Raw genomic sequence first — 18,397 nt, forward strand, 5'->3', positions numbered from 1 at the left:
CCTCTCTTTCACCTCCTTCAGGTCTCTGCTCCAATGTCAGAGAGGTCTTATCTGGTTATACCAAGTAAAATACCCGCTGGGTCCATCTCCTCCGACTTTGCTAGGCTCTCTTTGGAGCATTTCATCTGACATTTTATATTCAATTATTTATGGTCTGTTTCCCCAACTGGAAGGTCAGTGCCTCCAGGGTGGGGGAATCTTGCTGTGCTTTTTTTTGGGCCACTGAATTCACAGCACTTAAGAGTAGGGCCTGGCGAACACTAAATTCTCCATAAATCGCTGCTGCTTGTGGAAGCCGGCCTCCTAATGGCACTGCAGGCTCAGAGAAAGGGATCAGACTTTGCTCCCTAAACGCCGTCATCTAACCATCGGCCCAGAAGCCAGGCCTTGCACTGGACTCCCACAGACAGCGCGCCTCTGCCCAGCCCGGACAGCCTCCCTGCGGAGCTCCACGAGGCTGCTCTTCAGATTTTGACAGGGGCTCCCCGGTACCAGCACGCAGTACGTTTCCACTTGTGTGAGTCTTAAGTTCTCCATTGAGGAACGAGGAATGTGGTTTCAATTCTACCGAGGTGCCCTCGGGGCTTCTGGCATTGGGGACATTTTGGAAAAAAAAAAAGTGTAGAGAATAAAAACAGTCTTCCCTGAGTAGCTCCAGCTGGTAATTAAGATGGTTTTCTAAGAGGTGAGACTTTGACTTTGGGGCCAGTGAGGAATAGCAGAGGGGGCAAGGGTCTGAAGATATGGGCTTGAACTCAAACACAATGGTCCCCTCAAAATACCTGGTTCTGAGTCTCAGTTTCAACCAAGGTGGACAAAGCCCCTACTGTGTATCTGCCTTTCTATTGCATCAGAGCTTCAAACACTTGTGTTTGCCTGACAGTTTGGTATCATTGGGCTTCCCTGGTGGCTCAGACAGTAAAGAATCTGCCTGCAATGTGGGAGACCGGATTCGATCCCTGGGTTGGGAAGATCTCCTGGTGAAGGGAATGGCTACCCAGTCCAGTGTTCTTGCTTGGAGAATCCCACAGACAGAGGACCCTGGTGGGCTACAGTCCATGGGGGTCGCAAAGAGTGGGACACGACTGAGGGACTAACACACTCTTGGTGTCATTGCTGGAGTGTCCCAGACATCTCAGACCCCAGGTGCGCACGACAGAGGGATGGATTCTTCACCTCCCTTGTGTTGCCCATCGCAGAGAACAGCACCATCCCCCAGGGCAGGCTGAGCCCAGGAGTCTCTCTTGACTCCTCCCTCTCCCTCATCCCCCTTGCCCAACCTGTGAGCAAGGCCTCTTAGCTTTACCGCCATCCCTAAGTGCCCATCTTCTTGCCATCTCAGTCCAGCCCGTTTTTCTTCTTTTGCTTGGAGGCGCCGCTACATTAGTCCCCCAGTCTCTCCCTTCCCCCTCCTATTGCCTGTTCTCCATGCAGCAGCCAGAGTGGTAACTGTGACACATAAACCAGGTCACGTGGCTCTTCCTGTTTCATGCTCCCCCGCCCCAGGGCTGTCCACAGCACTTAGAATAAACCCTGACGTTTATGGCTTGTGTCTGGCTCACGCCTGCCTCTCTAGACTCATCTTCTCTGCTCTCACTCACCCACTGCAGTCACGTGGCCTTCTCGCTGAACCTAGACGACATCACACTAGTCCTCACCTCAGGGCCTTTGCACCTGCTGACCCCATCTCCTTTAATCTCTACCTGGCTGACCCCTGCCATCATTCAGGCCTGGGCTCAAGTGCCATGTCCTTGAGACACCTTCCCTGACTCCCTCGAGAACGAGAATGCTGTTCCCCCACCCTGCTCCCTCACTATCACACCTGATTGTTTATTTTCTTCACATCCTTTTCACTCTCACAAGCATTCTTGTTTACAGATTTGTTTGGCTGTTTATTGCCTGGCCTCCAGGGATTTAAGGTAAATCAGACAGACATGGTCTCTGCTCTCATATAAGTAACAGTCTAAGCAGAGATAGGGAAAACCTAAATCTACCTTGGACTTTTCAACTACAAGGGCCAATAGTTTTCATTTTTTGCTAGAGTGACTTGGGTTTTGCTATGTGTGATCAGTGGAGTATTTACTACATTAGGCTCCATAATACTTGCTGAATTCAACTGCCATGTTTTTTTTTTTTTTTTATTTAAAAATTTTAGCTCTTTCTCTCTTTTTTTCCCCTCCAAGATATGAGAGGCCTTGGTAAAGAAAACTTTCATGTTGCTTTTGGTGAAAGAGATGCTTTTGGTGAAAGAGATAGTTTTGTGCTTTGATGCTACTGGCATTTTCCACTGCTCCAAAGCTCTCTTTCTTTCTCAGCAAGTTTCTATCTCAATCCTCTCTTAAAAAAGAGGCTGGGCAGAGAGCATCAATCCCATTTCACAGACACGAGGACTGAGGCCCAAATGGCTTGTCGAGACTGGACAGAACACAAGACGGATCATTTCAGCAAGCATTTCCCCTCTGGAACTCTAGGACAGCAGAACAGAAAGGAAACCCTGTATCCTTTCCTGATGATAAATATTAGCAATGCTCCAGGCTGGCCAGGACAGATTTGAAATGTATAGCCTTGATGTTTCTACTTTGCAGTGGAGTCCCCAGGGATTTTTCAGATTCTAGGAAAAAATATTCCTACCAGGATAAATAGAATTGTTTTTTCATAAGCAGTTATATTTTAGGTTGCCTTTAATTTTCTGTTAAGCCAGTAACAAGAATATAATTTACAAATCTAGAAGATTCCCATGTTAATTCTCTTATCAGACAACCTTTCCTTACCTTGGAGAAAGCTGTTTGCTCTTTCATTGGGGGAAGGTAGTGCATTTTATTTCCTTCCTTGCTTTTGCTACCAGGAAGCTCAGAGACAGACTCTGAATTGCTGTCATTAACCCAAGCCAGATTTTTATTTTTGTACAATGCTTCAGCCTTATTCATTATGTGGCCTTCTGTTCCTTTGTGTTTGCTTTAGTAGCTCTATTTTAAATATGTTTTCTATTTGAGATTCTTCCCCAATCTTTCGGACACAGGCAGTGTATAAACAAATGAATTAAATTTATTTCTGAAGCTGCTCTCCCCCTTCTCCCATCTCCCTTGCTCCTTGCTTAAGGGCACAGAGCTGATACTTTAAATCAGCATGCTCCCCCTCCCCTTTCTCTTTGTAAAACATGTTTTCAGGGGAATGTAAATTGTTTTTAAAAGCTTCCATCCTGGCCCACTGCTAATTATTCCTGACCCAGGAGGATCCATACTAATTTGCCTTAATAAACTTTATTAAATAGTAAATTTCAGGAGGAAGAAACTACACAGCTTTGATTGGATTAGTAAAACTGCCAGTGGACATCACTGCTAGAGCAGAGAGAAAAGCCCATTAACCGCAGAGGGAATCCGGTCAAGTGTGTTTCCAATAAGCTGTGGCTGGCCACAGTCCTATGCCTTCTTGGGGGTTGCGAGCAAAAGTTTCTAGCCTCCAAATGAAAAAGAAAAAAGGGAAAACGAAAAGGCAGTGTCTCCGTCCCCAAACCAGATGCAGGTGATTAAATAAAGCAACTAAGGAATGAAACAATCAAACAATTCCAGACCTCCAGGTCATTGAAGAACAGATGTGTATCTGCGAGGTTGAAGATCATTTCTTCCATCATGAGGCCGATGCGCACGGATGCCGTGGTGTCCTGTTAGGAAGAAGAGGAGAAAAGCGTGTAAGTGGAGTTGCTGTCATCTCAGCCTCCCCTCTTCCGGTCCCACCTGTGAACGCTGGTTGTGGGCTGTCTTCATCTCTGTGGCTCCCACACGGCCTAAAATGTGTGTCCAGGTGGGCTCAGGGTGATAATGTTGCACAGCTTCTGGGATTTCACTTCTACCTTTTCATCATTTCTATTTATCCTCATCAGTGTTTAAATCTCCCCCCGCCAATATGCCTCTGGAATGGCACCTGTGTTCAGTGTTGCAAGAACCACAAATGGCTGGAGGAAAAGAGAACGTCTTGGAAAACAAGACATTTCAGGGAAAGCAGTGTAAACCATGTATAAACTACTGGCTGACTTGGGATCTTGGTTCTCTCTTTATACTGATCAGTCTATGATGCTGCCTTCCTGCTCCAGATGTTTAAAAAAAACCACTGTTATCTAACAAGAGAGGATTAGCTATAAAAACACAAACAAAACCCACTGTAGTACATCCATAGCAGGGAAAACTAGGCAGCCATTAAAAAAAATGGAGTCATGCTAGAACTCCTGATATGAAAGAATCATTCAGAAACACAGTATTAAGGAACAAGAGCAAATTGTATCACAGTATACTATGTATCGGAGAAGGCAATGGCAAGCCACTCCAGTACTCTTGCCTAAAAAATCCCATGGACGGAGAAGCCTGGTAGGCTGCAGTCCATGGGGTCGCTATGGGTCGGACACGACTGAGCGACTTCACTTTCACTTTTCACTTTCACACATTGGAGAAGGAAATGGCAACCCACTCCAGTGTTCTTGCCTGGAGAATCCCAGGGATGGGGGAGCCTGGTGGGCTTCCGTCTATGGGGTCACACAGAGTCGGACACGACTGAAGTGACTTAGCAGCAGCAGCAGCATACTATGTAAAGGGCATCCCAGGTGGAGCTAGTGGTAAAGAACCTGCCTGCCAATGCAGGAGACATAAGAGACGCTGGTTGGGTCCCTGGGTTGGGAAGATTCCCTGGAGGGGAGGCAGGCATGGCAAACCACCCCAGTATTCTTGCCTGGAGAATCCCATGGACAGAGGAGCCTGGCGGGCTACAGGTCCTTAGGGTCACAAAGAGTCAGACACGACTGAAGCAACTTAGTGTGCATGCAATTACTGTGTAAAACACAATATACAATAAAAGGGTCCATTCTCTCCCCCTGTCTTTCCTACACGCATAGTGTGTAGATTGCATTACTCTTCATCCATATTTGGGGTCCCTTCCTGAAAAGCTTCTCTCTGTAGGAAGATGATACACACCAGGGCCTGGCAAACTACTGCCCGCAGGTCAGATCTGGCTTGCTGTCTATTCTGAATGGCTCACAAGTTGAGTGATTTTTACATTTTTGGACAGTCTGTTGTATATGGTTGCTTTTGGACTTTGAAGGCTGAGGTAAGTAGTTGTGACAGATCCTTAGCGATCCTAAAGTGATGACTATCTGACCCCCTGAAGAGAAAGGCTGCTGACCCCTGATATAAAGGTTCCCCGTGGAACTCAACGGTGAGCACATGACTTGCTTTGGCCAATGAAATGTGAGCAGAAGATATGTTTCACTTCTGGTTGGAAGGGGCTTCCCTGGTGGCTGACACAGTAAAGAATCTGCCTGCAATGCAGGAGACCCAAGTTCGATCCCTGGGTCAGGAAGATCCCCTAGAGAAGGGAATGGATAACCACTCCAGTACTCTTGCCTAGAGAATTCCATGGACAGAGGAACCTTGTGGGATCCCAGTCCGTGGGATTTCAAAGAGTCAGACACAATGAGCGGATAACACTTTCCCCCTTTTTGTTCCACTTCTGATTGGAAGCTTTAAGAGCTAGTGCATGGTTTGCCATGCTGTCTATCCAATTCACAAGGCTAAATGTTCCAGCCACAAGTGACTTGGTCAGCTTGGGTTCCAGAATAAAGATGATGAGTGTCAGAGCTACACAGACTACAACGGACATGTACGATAAATAAGAAGCAGGTGAGATTTGGGGCATGTTTGTTACTGCAGCATAACCTCACTGATTCCAACTGATACATGAAAAATATAGAGCATACACATGGGAAATACAATGCATAATGATTCTCAACCCTGGCTGCACACTTTGTTGATGTGAGGAGCATTTAAAAACCAATAAAATCAGAATGGCTGCAGGTGGCATCCAGGCACGAGAAAAGTTTAAACTCCCCACCTGATTTCAATGTGCAGTCAAGGTTAAGAACCACTGGTCTACAAGGAGAGACAACACTTAGTAATAGTCCTCATTAGTATCTGTTAGGTGCTTTCTCTGTGCCACTCTCTAAGTATTTATTAACTCATTTAATCCCCTCAGTGCTCTCTGAGGTGAGCACTTATCTTCCCATTTCAGAGATGAGAACACTGAGGCTCACAGAGCCACCTGCTTAAGGTGCCACAGCAAGCGAGTGCTGGGATCTGAAGCCAGTAATCTGGTTCAGGGCAGCTCAGCTTCAGAGGAGGCCTCGGAGGGGCCAGGATTGGGAGAGGAGGAAAGGTGGCCTTGACCTCCATATACCTCTTTTTCCAGTTGAATTTTTCACCAGGAGGCTGTATTACCTGTATTATGAAAACAAATAATGAATGACATAAACCCGTCCTGACCCTTAAAAAAACAGAAAATCGCAGCTGGTGATCTCAGCTTCACACACACGACTGTGAAGAATCAAGCCCAGGAACACAGCCATCAGGTGAAACAGCTCATTAGGGCTTCCATAGCCAAAGCTTAGCACGCCGGGCCCTGGCTGGAAGTCGCAGGGTAGAGTGGTCCATGAAAAACGAAGAGGAAACGGAGAAAACAAACTCCTTGGAGCCAAGTAAGGAATCACTGTGCGACCTTGGAAAAGGTTTGGGGGGTGTTTCCACATACTCCTCGAACCCAAACCATTTCACCTCTGCAGGACTGCACACATTCTTTCCTGGTGAGGCTGATTGTACGCCTGACCACCTATGCCCAGCCCTCCATGTACTAAGTGGGAAGCAAGAAGAAGGAGCCATCTAGATTCATCCACTGAAAAGATTTATTCAGAAAAATGTCAACTCTCAGGCCAGCACACAAAACAGGAAAAGCAATTACTGTAGACAAAAATGGCTTACCTGTGACAAGTGTTTGCACAGTTATAAGAAGCTGAGTCCTTTGCATCAATAAAGCTGAAATGACGACTTACTGATACGGGGAGAATGAGGAGAGAAAGTCTATATGTGTGTGAGAGGCAAGGGTGGGTGGGAGGAGAGAGCTAAAGTCTTACATTGTGTCTGGGAAGCCAGAGATCCTGCCTAAAACAGAAAAAAATCATTCAGTGGGTAAAGAAGCAGGTTACTTAGAAATCTGAAGGTCAATACCCAAAGAATCAAGAAGAGTTGTTGCCTCTGGGCAAAAAAAACAGGGTGGGGTTGGGGGAAAATCACTGGGGACTGCTTGCTGTGTTTTATAATCCTTTCCTTGAGTTTTAAACTCTATGCATATATTTCTTGGATTAAAAGAAAACTAAAAACACAAGGAGGGTCTTTCCTGGTAGTCCAGTGGTTAAGAATCCACCTGGCAAAGCAGGGGACACGGGTCTGATCCCTGGTCCAGGAAGACTCCATATGCTACGGGGCAACTAAGCCTGTGCATGACAGCCACTGAGCCCGCGGGCCCTAGAGCCCGAGCTCGACAGCAGGAGACGCCAGGGCAGTGAGAAGCCGAGCACCGCGACGGGAGAGAGCCCGTGCAGCAGTGAGGGCCCAGTGCCGCCATAAAGGGAGACCTCCGCGAGAAACAGGACCCTCCAGTAAACGTGCGCTGAGTCACTCGGTCCTGTCCGGCTCTTTGTGACCCCATGGATTGTGGCCCGCCAGGTTCCTCTGTCCGTGGGGATTTTCCAGGCAAGAGTTCTGGAGTGTGGGTTGCCACTTCCTTCTCCAGGGGATCTTCCCAACCCAGGGATCGAACCCAGGTCTCCCTTACTGCAGGCGGGTTCTTTACCGTCTGAGCCACCAGGGAAGCCCAGAGTAAATACTACCCTAGAGAAAAATCCATATATGTGAACAAAGGATGTGTAAAAAAATGTTCATTACAGAGTTGTTTGTAAATTGCAAACGACTGAAAACTAGCTGTCCACCAAAGGAGATTAGAGAAATAAAATGTAGAATATTCATGCAATGGAAAACTAAATTCAATGGAAACAAATGAACCAGATCAAGTGTTAACATGGACACATCAGAAAAATATTATTGAGTGAAAGTATATAGCTGAGAGTTATATACTGCATGTTACTACCATTTATTGGAGACATAAAATGTTACTACATATTTTCCATGGGCCCTTATATATCTCTAATATCTGCAAAGATATATCCATAATCAGAACAGTAATTACCTTTGGAAAGCAGGGTGGAGGGGAGAGAGGAACTAGAAGTGATGATCAAAGTGAACTTTAGCATTATCTAGAATATTCTCTAATTTGTTTTTTAAAGAGAAGAGATTCAGACATTTCTGGGATTATTAAAAATGAAACAAAAACTTCAAGACACCCAGAGGTTTCTGAGGAGAACTTTTAGAATACCTAACTACTCCCTAAGCATTCTCTTATTTCAGTTTTTTCTAAAATCTGCTTGCATGCTGCCTATTAGATGATTTTAAACTGTGTAGCAGGAACCTCTTTTCAAGATACTTGATAAAAACTAGTTGTGCTGAGGTGGAAAAGTCTAGAACAGCCCAAGAAAAGCACAACTGTCCCTGTAGTTAAGTAACACACAGTGTTACTCTGGGCCAGACCACTGTATCCAAGTAGAAAATGTTTTTTTTCAAGGTTGTAAAGACTGAGAAATGAAGAGACAAAAAACTGGTGGAGGCTGAGCGTTAATTAATGTGAGGACAGGGTGACAGACAGGGGTTTCATCTCACGCTGCCCCGAGTGCATCCCTGACATGCTCTGTAAACACACCATCCTGGTTTGTTAGCTTAATTCACCCTTCGTAGCTTGGAGAGGGAGGAAGCCTGCCTGAACTAGCACTCTTCCCAGTCAAAGAAAGCCTAAAATACGGAGTCTTTGTGCCATGTTTTTCCAACTAATAAAAGGACTAAATGAAATAGTACACATGTGAACCCCTAGCGCAGGGTCCGGTATATCAGGCATTCTACGAGTGCTGGTTATTGTCAAAACATGCCAGTCTGCCGCCTCGTGTTTCTGCAAACCCAGCAGGAACATCCCAAATCAGATGGTACTCTATGAAAGATGTGCTTTATGAAAATACCATCTCGCATGAAAACCATTTTCTAAATCATTACATGCTCTTTGGATTAAAAAAAATCAGTGGTTAATTTCTTAAGCAAGTAACAGCAAGAAACAGATTGTGCTTAAAAAACAATCCATTTAAACCAGAATGGAGAACTGAGAAAAGGGGCTTTTTCCAAAACAGGCTTCGATTTGTAACTTGTCTGTGGAAAGGACTGTGCTGGGGGCCGGGGGCGCTGGGTGGATGGAATGTCATCTTTGACTCAAGAATCTGTGGGTGGCTCTCTCCCCACGAAGGTACAAAACAGACTGCAGATTTTTTCAATGTGCTCTTATGTTCTACAGATTTGTCAGGGTTCGGTTTTGATGACGGTGAGGTGGGCTACGCACGCTTTCATTTAGGAGGCTGATGAGGACGTTCCATGCACTGGAACACCCCCCTCGAGGCAGATGTTGTGGGTCTGGATGCCGCTGTAACCTAATTATCATGCATTCTTGGTGAGGTTGTCTTAATCAGAGGAAGATGGTGGGGGTGTTCACCATATGGGCCCCTCAAAGATCTGCCTTGTGGATCAGTAAGTTATCTTGTGACGTATGGCTGTATTTCCTGGATGCGGGGGTAGAGGGTAAGAGCCTTAAAACAGAAAGTCTTCCTAAAACAAAATTAATCAAATATCAAACAAACTTGAATGAGGAAAATGGCATGTGGATTCCTGGAGGCTTCAAATGAATGCAAAAATTCTTCGGGGTTAATTTAGATGTTAATTTAGATGATGGCAATTGTTTTCTGTCAAGTGCCTTCATCACTCCCAAATATCCAAGCTCTCTGATTTAAGCCGTATTCTTAGAGGTCTTCTGCCCAATCCCTGTGGATTAGGAGGAAACCATTTTCATTTCTGAAGGAGTCCAAGTTTTGAACCAAAAAGTTGTATGTAATGAATCACAGCTCTATTCGTCCAAAAGAGAATTTCCTTTATTGAATTTTCCAAGTTTTCTATTTTAAGCACATAACGCTTTTGTAGTAGATGGTTTAATTCATCATTTAATTCTGTTTATAATTTAAAGAGGTGAGAGCCACACTATTTATTCAGCATCACAACGCTTTGAAGAAAAGAAAGGCACACCCCAAATTCATCTTGAAATTAACTTATAAGACTGTGGTCTTTTTTTTTTTTTCACAGCTGGTTGGATAATAATAATATCCAGTCATTAGAGTGTTTTGTAGTAGGTTAAGAGTGTGGGTTCTGAGCCAGACTGCTTATTATGTTCAAGGCTAGTTCCACCTCTTATTGCTAGATGACTTTGTACAAGTTACTTAACTTCTGTGTGCCTCAGTTTTTCATCTGTAAAATGGGATTAATCAACTCATAAAATTGTTATTAATACAAAGATTAAACAAGTTTTTCAAAGAGTAGGTTGTCATCCTTTTAGTGAAGGTTTATTTTAAAAATGACCAGCTTAAAAAAGAAAAAAAGAATGAAAGAAATGTAAGAGCATCTAGGGGTTACGGAACTACGGCTGTCAGTTTTGATAAAGTTTTACTGGAACAGAGCCATGTCCACTTGCTCACTCAGTGTGTATGGCTGCTTTCGGGCGATAATGGCAGAGTTGATCGCTCCTGCAAGCCTAGCCTAAAGCCTAAAATATTTATTATGCCACCAGGAAAAACTTCACCAATCTCTAGAATAGATGACAAAACATCAAAGTACATCATCATATACAAATTCATACGAAAATATTGGGGGATCAGATCCCAGGTGTGCATGAAAGTGGCCACAGGCAAGAAGCTGCCTGAAGCAAAGCGACTGAGAACATTAACTGCCGGGTCAGCAGGACCTGGCTTCAAATCCCAGGACTGCCATTCCCCACGGACATGACCTTGGATGAGAGGTTCACCCTCCCTGGATCTCAGTGTCCTCACCTGCATATAAGCAAGTGACTCCTTTCTAGGGCTCCCGTAGGATAATGAGTGCAATATGATTTCCTCCTGGTGCTTAGGGATTATTAGCACAGGCAAATTAGCAAAAAGGCATCAGAGTCCAAAACCTTCCATCAGAAAGCTTTCCCCACTTAGAAATTCCTGTGCAACAGTTTCACCTGGTATTTGCTAAACCATGGCCATTCTTGTAACACCTTTGCAAGTTTCACACACTGCAGAGCAGCTGTGTTAACTTAGTATTTTCCTTTAATTGAGCTACCCTTCCTGCATATTTTTTTTTTTTTAAACAAACACATTCGGTTCAGAAAGAAACTTGTCCTCATGACCGCAGATGGCAAACCTGTTCCACTCATCATCACAGAAAGTTAAACACGAAGGTGAGCATGTATGTTTGTTTCTTGTGGATGCTGTAACAGATTACCACAAATTCAGTGGCTTGAAACAACACAAGTTTATCCTCTTACAGAGTTCTAGACATTAGAAATCTAAAATCAAGGTGTTTCAGACTTCCCTGGTGGCACAGTGGATAGGAATCTGCCTGCCAAAGCAGTGGACAGGGGTTCGATCCCTGGTCCGGGAAGATTTCACGTGCTGTGGAGCAACTAAGCCTGTGTGCCACAACTGCTGAGCCCCTGTGCTGCCACTGCTGAAGCTTCGAGCCTGTGCTCTGCAACAAGAGAAGCCGCCGCAATGATGCCCGTGCGCCACAGCCAGAGAGCAGCCCCCGCTCTCTGCGATTAGAGAAAAGCCCGTGCAGCACCGAAGACCCAGTGAGGCCGGAAATAAATAACATAAATTAAAAAATTAAGTCAAGGCATGCCTTTGGGAGCTTTCAAAGGCGAATCAGTTTCCCTGCCTTTCTCAGCTTCCAGAGGCCGGTGCATTCCTTGGCATCGGCTCCTTCGCGCAGCCAGTTCCTGCTATCGACTCTCACCTCCTGCCTCCCTCTTCTGAGGACTCTGATTACATTAATCACCTGTTAAGTCTCTTTAGCCATACAAGGTAACATTCACAGATTCTGGAGACTGGGACCTGAACACCTTTTGGGGGCCCATTTGTCTGCCTACCACACAGCATGCAATGAAAAAATGAAAAAAATGCTGCTCTTTTGGGTACGTGATCTCATAGACCATGTTTCAAGGCAGTTGTTGTTTAGTCACTAAGTCATATCTGACTCTTTGTGACCCCATAGACTGTAGCCCATAAGACTCCTCTGTCTATGGGACTTTTCAGGCAAGAATACTGGAGTGGCTTGCTATTTCCTCCTCCAGAGGATCTTCCTGACCCTGGGACTGAACCCACGGCTCCTGCGGCTCCTGCAGTGTAGGCGGATTCTTTACTGCTGAGCCACCAGAGAAGCCTGTTTTAAGGCCATGGTTCTCAGCAAAGGTGGCATCTCCCCCTAGAGAGCAGCTTGCAAGTTTGGGCAACACTCCTCCTTGTCATAACTGGGGGGAAGTGGCATTTGGGGAGGGCTGATATTGTGATTTATAGTAAGAAATATATTTGGGTTTTGTCCCTGTTTCTGGCACCGAACTCCTAAAGCCCTCGGAATTTCTAATAGCCAAGATATGGAAGCAGCCTAAGTGCCCATCAGCAGTTGAGTGAATAAAGACAATATGGTGTGTATATACAATGGAATCTTACCCAGCCGTGAAAAAGAAGGAAATCTTGCCATTTTGACAACATGGATGGACCTGGAGGATATTTTGCTCGGTGAAATAAGCTGGATTGAGAAAGACAAATACTGTATGTTTTCACTTATATGTGGAATCAAAACACCAAAACAAACGTAAAATGAAAACAGATTCATAGATACAGAGAACAAACAAGGGGTTGCCTGAGGAGAGAGGGGTGGGCAGAATAGGTGAAGAGGATTGAGAGGTACACACTTCCAGCTGTAAAACACAAAAGCCACGGGGATGTAATGGACAGCACAGAGAATATAGTCAGTCATACTAAAATAACTTTTTATGCTATGAAATCTATACAAATACAGAATCATTATGTTTCATCCCTGAAACGAATATAATACTGGAAGAAGGAAATGGCAACCCACTCCAGTCTTCTTGCCTGGAAAATCCCACAGACAGAGGAGCCTGGCGGGCTACAGTCCATGGAGTCACAAAGAGTCGGACATGATTGAGCGACTTTCCCTGGGGTGATGAGCGTATCCACATGTTGGGAAGGTGGCACACCCCAGTTGCTTGTGGGTGCTCCTGTGCTGGGGACCCTTCTGGACCCTCCTTAGGTACTTCTCCACATGGCTGTTCATCCGTATCCTCCATAATATCCTTTGTAATAAACTAGTCCCTGTATGTAAGTGTTTCTTTCAGTCCTGTGAGCTCCAGCAAACTATTTGAACCCAAGGAGGGGGGTCGTGGGAACCTCTAATTTATAGTCGGTTGGTCAGAAGCACAGGCAACAATCTAGACTTGGGACTGGCATCTGAAGTGGGGGCAGTCTCATGGGACTGAGCCCTTAGCGCGTGGGATTAACCTGCGTTGCTGTCTTCAGGAAGACGGAGTCAGAATTGAATAAACTGCTTGGTGATGTTGGAAAATACACATTAGAGGGTGCCAGGGATACAGGACAGTCATATGTAATGAAAAATTGTCACACATCCCACGTAACTTTCCCATTTCTTTGCTGGACACTCTTGTTATAAAAAACCTGTTTCTAATTATCTGAGCCTAGCCTGTAACTCATGTCTTTACTTTATTCCCAAGGGGTCTTTAGATCATCACTGAGAGAGGGAGATGGTGAGGGAGGCTGAAAACAAGCACATTTATATGCTGGGCTATATACTGCTAGCTAGCTTCCACTCACCTCCAAGTCCACACAGCAGCAAGATCGGTCTTTTTAAAACAAAACCAGAACTGCCCTCCTCTTTTAAAACCTGTCAGCATCCTCTGGCCCTCTGAATAATGCCAGCATCCTTCACTTTTCCACTCGAACCCACTGATCTGCTCTGTGAGCTTGCCAACTCAATACTGCCTCAGGGCCTTTGCACTTGCTGTACTCACTGCCTGGAATTCCCTTTCCCCAGATGCTTTCATGGCCGGCCCCTTTGTAACATTCAGTTCCCACTCTCAATACCAGAAAGACCTTCTCTGATCATCCCTCCTGAAGTAACCTGGGTGCTGACCCTCCACTCTTGAGACATCTCATTACACTGTTACAGTTTTTAACAGCGTTTATCATTATCTGGAAAAATCTTGTGATTTTTGATGCTTCTCTCTTAGCCAGAAGGCAAGCTCTATGAGAACCTGGACCAGGTACAAGGCAGATGCTCAGTTAAGTATGTGTAAGTCTTTTGTATATTAGCACACTTCCTCCTCAAAATATCTTTTCCCTAGTTTACAGATTAAATGAGATTCAAAGCGAGGAGGTGACTTGTCCAGGGTCACCCTGCTAATAAGCGGCAGAGCTGGGATTCAAGCCCAGGGCTGAAGCGGAGCAGCACCCTGTGGTCCTCATGCCTTCTGCCCCCCTCCCCCCACCGCCACATCCTCTGCCCGCCTTTTGTCTGCGGAAAACTTTAAAGAATAAGTTGAATCCAAGAAGTGGGAAATGTGCAAACAGGAAGACAGTCAAAGGAGACTGCATGATAATAACAACGCAGTCATTAAGCACAGTCAAGGACCTTCAGTTCTTTCTCAAGGGCTGCAGATAACATTCTGAGCCAAATCCTGTGAGCTGTCTTATAGACACTAAAATAGCGGGTGGAGAAGTTAACTACGTGATGACCAGACTGGACCCAGGACTTGAGCTGCCACGATTCTGAAAACGCCTCAAAGAAATGGGGACAAATGAACCCTGGAATTGAGGATTAACTGGACCTAAAACAATCAAGATGACACTGGTCAGACCACCGATGACCACTTTGAAGATGACTGTCAGAGATGACTGTGCTGTTTCTGCATGGAGCCCCCGCCTGCCGACTTCTGTAAAAGCTCTTGCCCACTGGTTGCCAGTGGTGGTGGTGGTGAGTTGGCCTTTGGACAGACGTCCGCCACCCTCCCTCTGAGCTGCCGGTATCTGAAATAAAGCTAACTTTCCTTTCCGTCAGCGTGGCCTGTTTATTGGCTTTGGAGTGGCGAGCAGCCGGACCCCACACTCTTTTGGTAACAGGATTACTGAAGAAACCAAAATCTTACCCATTTTCCTCATGCAGTATGTCTTCACGGGAGCTACTAACAAGTACTTTATTAAGAAAAAGAAGCTACCACAAGAATTTTTTTTTTTTTTGTAAATGTCTGATTTAAAACTGTTGAGGTCTACTTTTAATGAACAAGTGAAGTGAAGTCGCTCAATCGTGTCCAACTCTTTGCGACCCCAGGGACCCTGGCCACCTGGTAGCCTACCAGCCTCCTCAGTCCATGGAGTTTTCCAGGCAAGAATACTGGAGTGGGTTGCCATTTCCTTCTCCATTAATGAACAAGGAACCCATTTAATTAAATTACACTTCCAAAGTTAAGAGAAATGACAGGCGGCTGCCGTGCAAAAATCAGCCTGATTCTTTTCTCAGGTCTCAGGCTAGCTTTCCTTTTTAATAACCGCTGGGCTTCAGAATGGATAAAAGGAGAGAACCATGGGCTGGGGAAGGATCTCCTTTATTGCCCCTGAGCATTTGTGCCTCTCATTTCCCAGACGTGATGTGGAAAAGCAAAGTTACCCAGTAAATCCCTCACTTCTTAGCTGTCCCCCCACTCCCCACTCCCCAAGCCAGGAATGGCTCTTCAGGAACCGGACGCTTTGGCTGAGATTGGAAATCACATCACTGGAGCTGGCCTTGAAGGACTCTGAATCCTCTCTTGGCTCCCCAGCTTTCCGCCCCAACCCCTGATTTATAAGCAGCCCATAACTTTTCAGGATGTCATCATATGCGTCAAAGAGAGATGAGCCGGGGGAAGGCCCATCCTGGTAAGCAATCCAGGGCCTCTCTAGATCCGTGAATGTTACCAAATGCAATGCTTCCAAAAGTAATTTTCAGAAGAAAAGCCAACCAAACGATGAAAAACACAACTCCTGTATGCACATTATCTTGTTTTCACGGGGATCAAAGGACGGCAGCTTCCAGGGGCAGTCTCTTTCACTCTCATCACAGGGGTCTGGGGTGAAACGCCAGTCAGTCCTTCAACATGAAGAGGGGGCAGCCCACGGTCTTTCTTCCAAGATGCTCCTATGCTGACATCCTACAGGTTAAACCATTTCTGGTCTCTACGTGGACTCAGCCCCAGGTGTAAGCCTTCCTGGACTTTCCGCTCCAAAGGCATCTCTGAGTGCTCCCAGCGGGAGGTATGTCTAAAGAGGCATCCGGAGGTTTCCAAACTCTTCTCTCACCCCAAAGCTTCTTAGGTGATGGAATTAGTGAACCCTACTTCAAGCTCCTCACAAGGCATTTCCTTAAGGAAACGTGTATAATCAGCAGAGGTAGATGTTTGCGAGTTCACTCACGGCTAATATTTCGGAGAGAACTCAGCTCCTTAGATGTGTTTCTGAAAGCTAGAGGCATGGTTAACAGTCAAATTCACTAAGAGACTTCCTTAGTCAATTACTTTATTCTTATTTTTTTGGGCCACACTTTGTGTCTCGCGGGAGTGGTCCCCAACCTTTTGGGCACCAGGGACCGTTTTGTGGAAGACAATTTTTTCATGGACTGGGGTGGTGGGGGGATGGCTTCAGGATGATTCAAGTGCGTTACATTTATTGACCTGCCTCTTGGGAAACCTGTATGCAGGTCAGGAAGCAACAGTTAGAACTGGACATGGAACAATGGACTGGTTCCAAATAGGAAAAGGAGTACGTCAAGGTTGTATATTGTCACCCTGCTTGTTTAACTTCTATGCAGAGAACATCATGAGAAACGCTGGGCTGGAGGAAGCACAAGCTGGATTGCTGGGAGAAATATCAATCACCTCAGATATGTAGATAACACTACCCTTAATTCCTTAAGAGGAATTAAAGAGCCTCTTGATGAAAGTGAAAGAGGAGAGTGAAAAAGTTGGCTTGAAGCTCAACATTCAGAAAACCAAGATCATGGCATCCGGTCCCATCACTTCATGGGAAATAGATGGGGAAACAGTGGAAACAGTGGCTGACTTTATTTTTCTGGGCTCCAAAATCACTGCAGATGGTGATTGCAGCCATGAAATTAAAAGATGCTTAATCCTTGAAAGAAACATTATGACCAACCTAGACAGCATATTAAAAAGCAGAGACATTACTTTGCCAACAAAGGTCCATCTAGTCAAGGCTATGGTTTTTCCAGTGGTCATGTATGGATGTGAGAGTTGGACTGTGAAGAAAGCTGAGCGCCGAAGAATTGATGATTTTGAACTGTGGTGTTGGAGAAGACTCTTGAGAGTCCCTTGGACTGCAAGGAGATCCAACCAGTCCATCCTAAAGGAGATCAGTCCTGGGTGTTCATTGGAAGGACTGATGTTGAAGCTGAAACTCCAATACTTTGGCCATCTGATGTGAAGAGCTGACTCACTGGAAAAGACCCTGATGCTGGGAAAGATTGAGGACAGGAGGAGAAGGGGATGACAGAGGATGAGATGTTTGGATGGCATCACCGACTCGATGGACATGGGTTTGGGTTGACTCCGGGAGTTGGTGATGGACAGCGAGGCCTGGCATGCTGTGGTTCATGGGGTCGCAAAGAGTCGGACACGACTGAGTGACTGAACTGAACTGAACCTATTTCTATTATTATTACATCAGCTCCGCCCCAGATCATCAGGCATTAGACGCTGGAGGTGGGGACCCCTATCTTGTAGAATCTCAGTTCTTCAATCAGGCATTGAACTCAGGCCATGGCAGTGAAAGTGCCGTATGCTAACCACTAGACCACCAGGGAACTCTTAATTACTTTAAAAGAGGAAGTTTGGGCTAGTTCTTTAGGAGACTGATAGGTGGGTGCGTGAATACTGCTTTTGTGTTTACAGAATGTCTCTGGAGTGAAAAACTGGAGCTCTTGATAATCAGGGTTGTTCAGCCTTGGCACTGTTGACCCTTGGAGCCAGATCATTCTTTGCTGGGGCTGTACTGTCCATGGTAGGCTGTTCAGCAACATCGCTGGTCTCTACCCACTAGATGCCAGGAGTATCACCCTCATCCACTGTGACAACCAAAAATGTCTCCAGTCAAGCACCCGGGAGGCCAAAGTACCCCCAAGTGGGGAACCGCTGCTCTAATTCCTTTAAAATAATGAAAGGCTTGGCTCTTAGTTGATTAACTCTGTAATTCTAGAGTGGACAACCTTATCAATGAATCTAGCTTTCTAAATAAGTGACAAGTTAAAAAAATTTTTTGATCTCCGAACCAGCTGAGTGTAAGGGGCCGTTCTCCTGTTTCAAAAGGCCTTGTGGCCCAGTTGTTCGGAATCACCACTGCAGCCAGGCCCTGTCTGCAGACTTGGGCTCTGTCCTTCTTACTAGGAGGTGAGTGACTGCTAGAAGTCGCCACGCCCATCTCCTGCTCTGCACATGTGGGTAACCAGAGCATCTACCCCTAAAGTGATGAGAGTACACC

At 45.6% G+C, this 18,397-nt stretch overlaps 1 protein-coding gene across 5 annotated transcripts in view; it reads right to left on the bottom strand.

Moving 5' to 3' along the window:
• The window catches only part of EYA2 (EYA transcriptional coactivator and phosphatase 2), a 265,824-nt gene that overhangs the window by 42,257 nt on the left and 205,170 nt on the right, over positions 1-18,397 (bottom strand). For all 5 annotated transcript variants that reach the window (XM_055438503.2, XM_055438537.2, XM_055438512.2 and 2 more), the window contains one exon: positions 3,572-3,661. In XM_055438503.2, the coding sequence (XP_055294478.2) occupies positions 3,572-3,661 (90 nt within the window). The remainder of the gene's footprint in view (positions 1-3,571; positions 3,662-18,397) is intronic.

This window comes from Moschus berezovskii, chromosome 15 (genome assembly GCF_049115385.1).
Source record: "Moschus berezovskii isolate FMDL1 chromosome 15, NW_MosBer_1.0, whole genome shotgun sequence".
NCBI lineage: Eukaryota > Metazoa > Chordata > Mammalia > Artiodactyla > Moschidae > Moschus > Moschus berezovskii.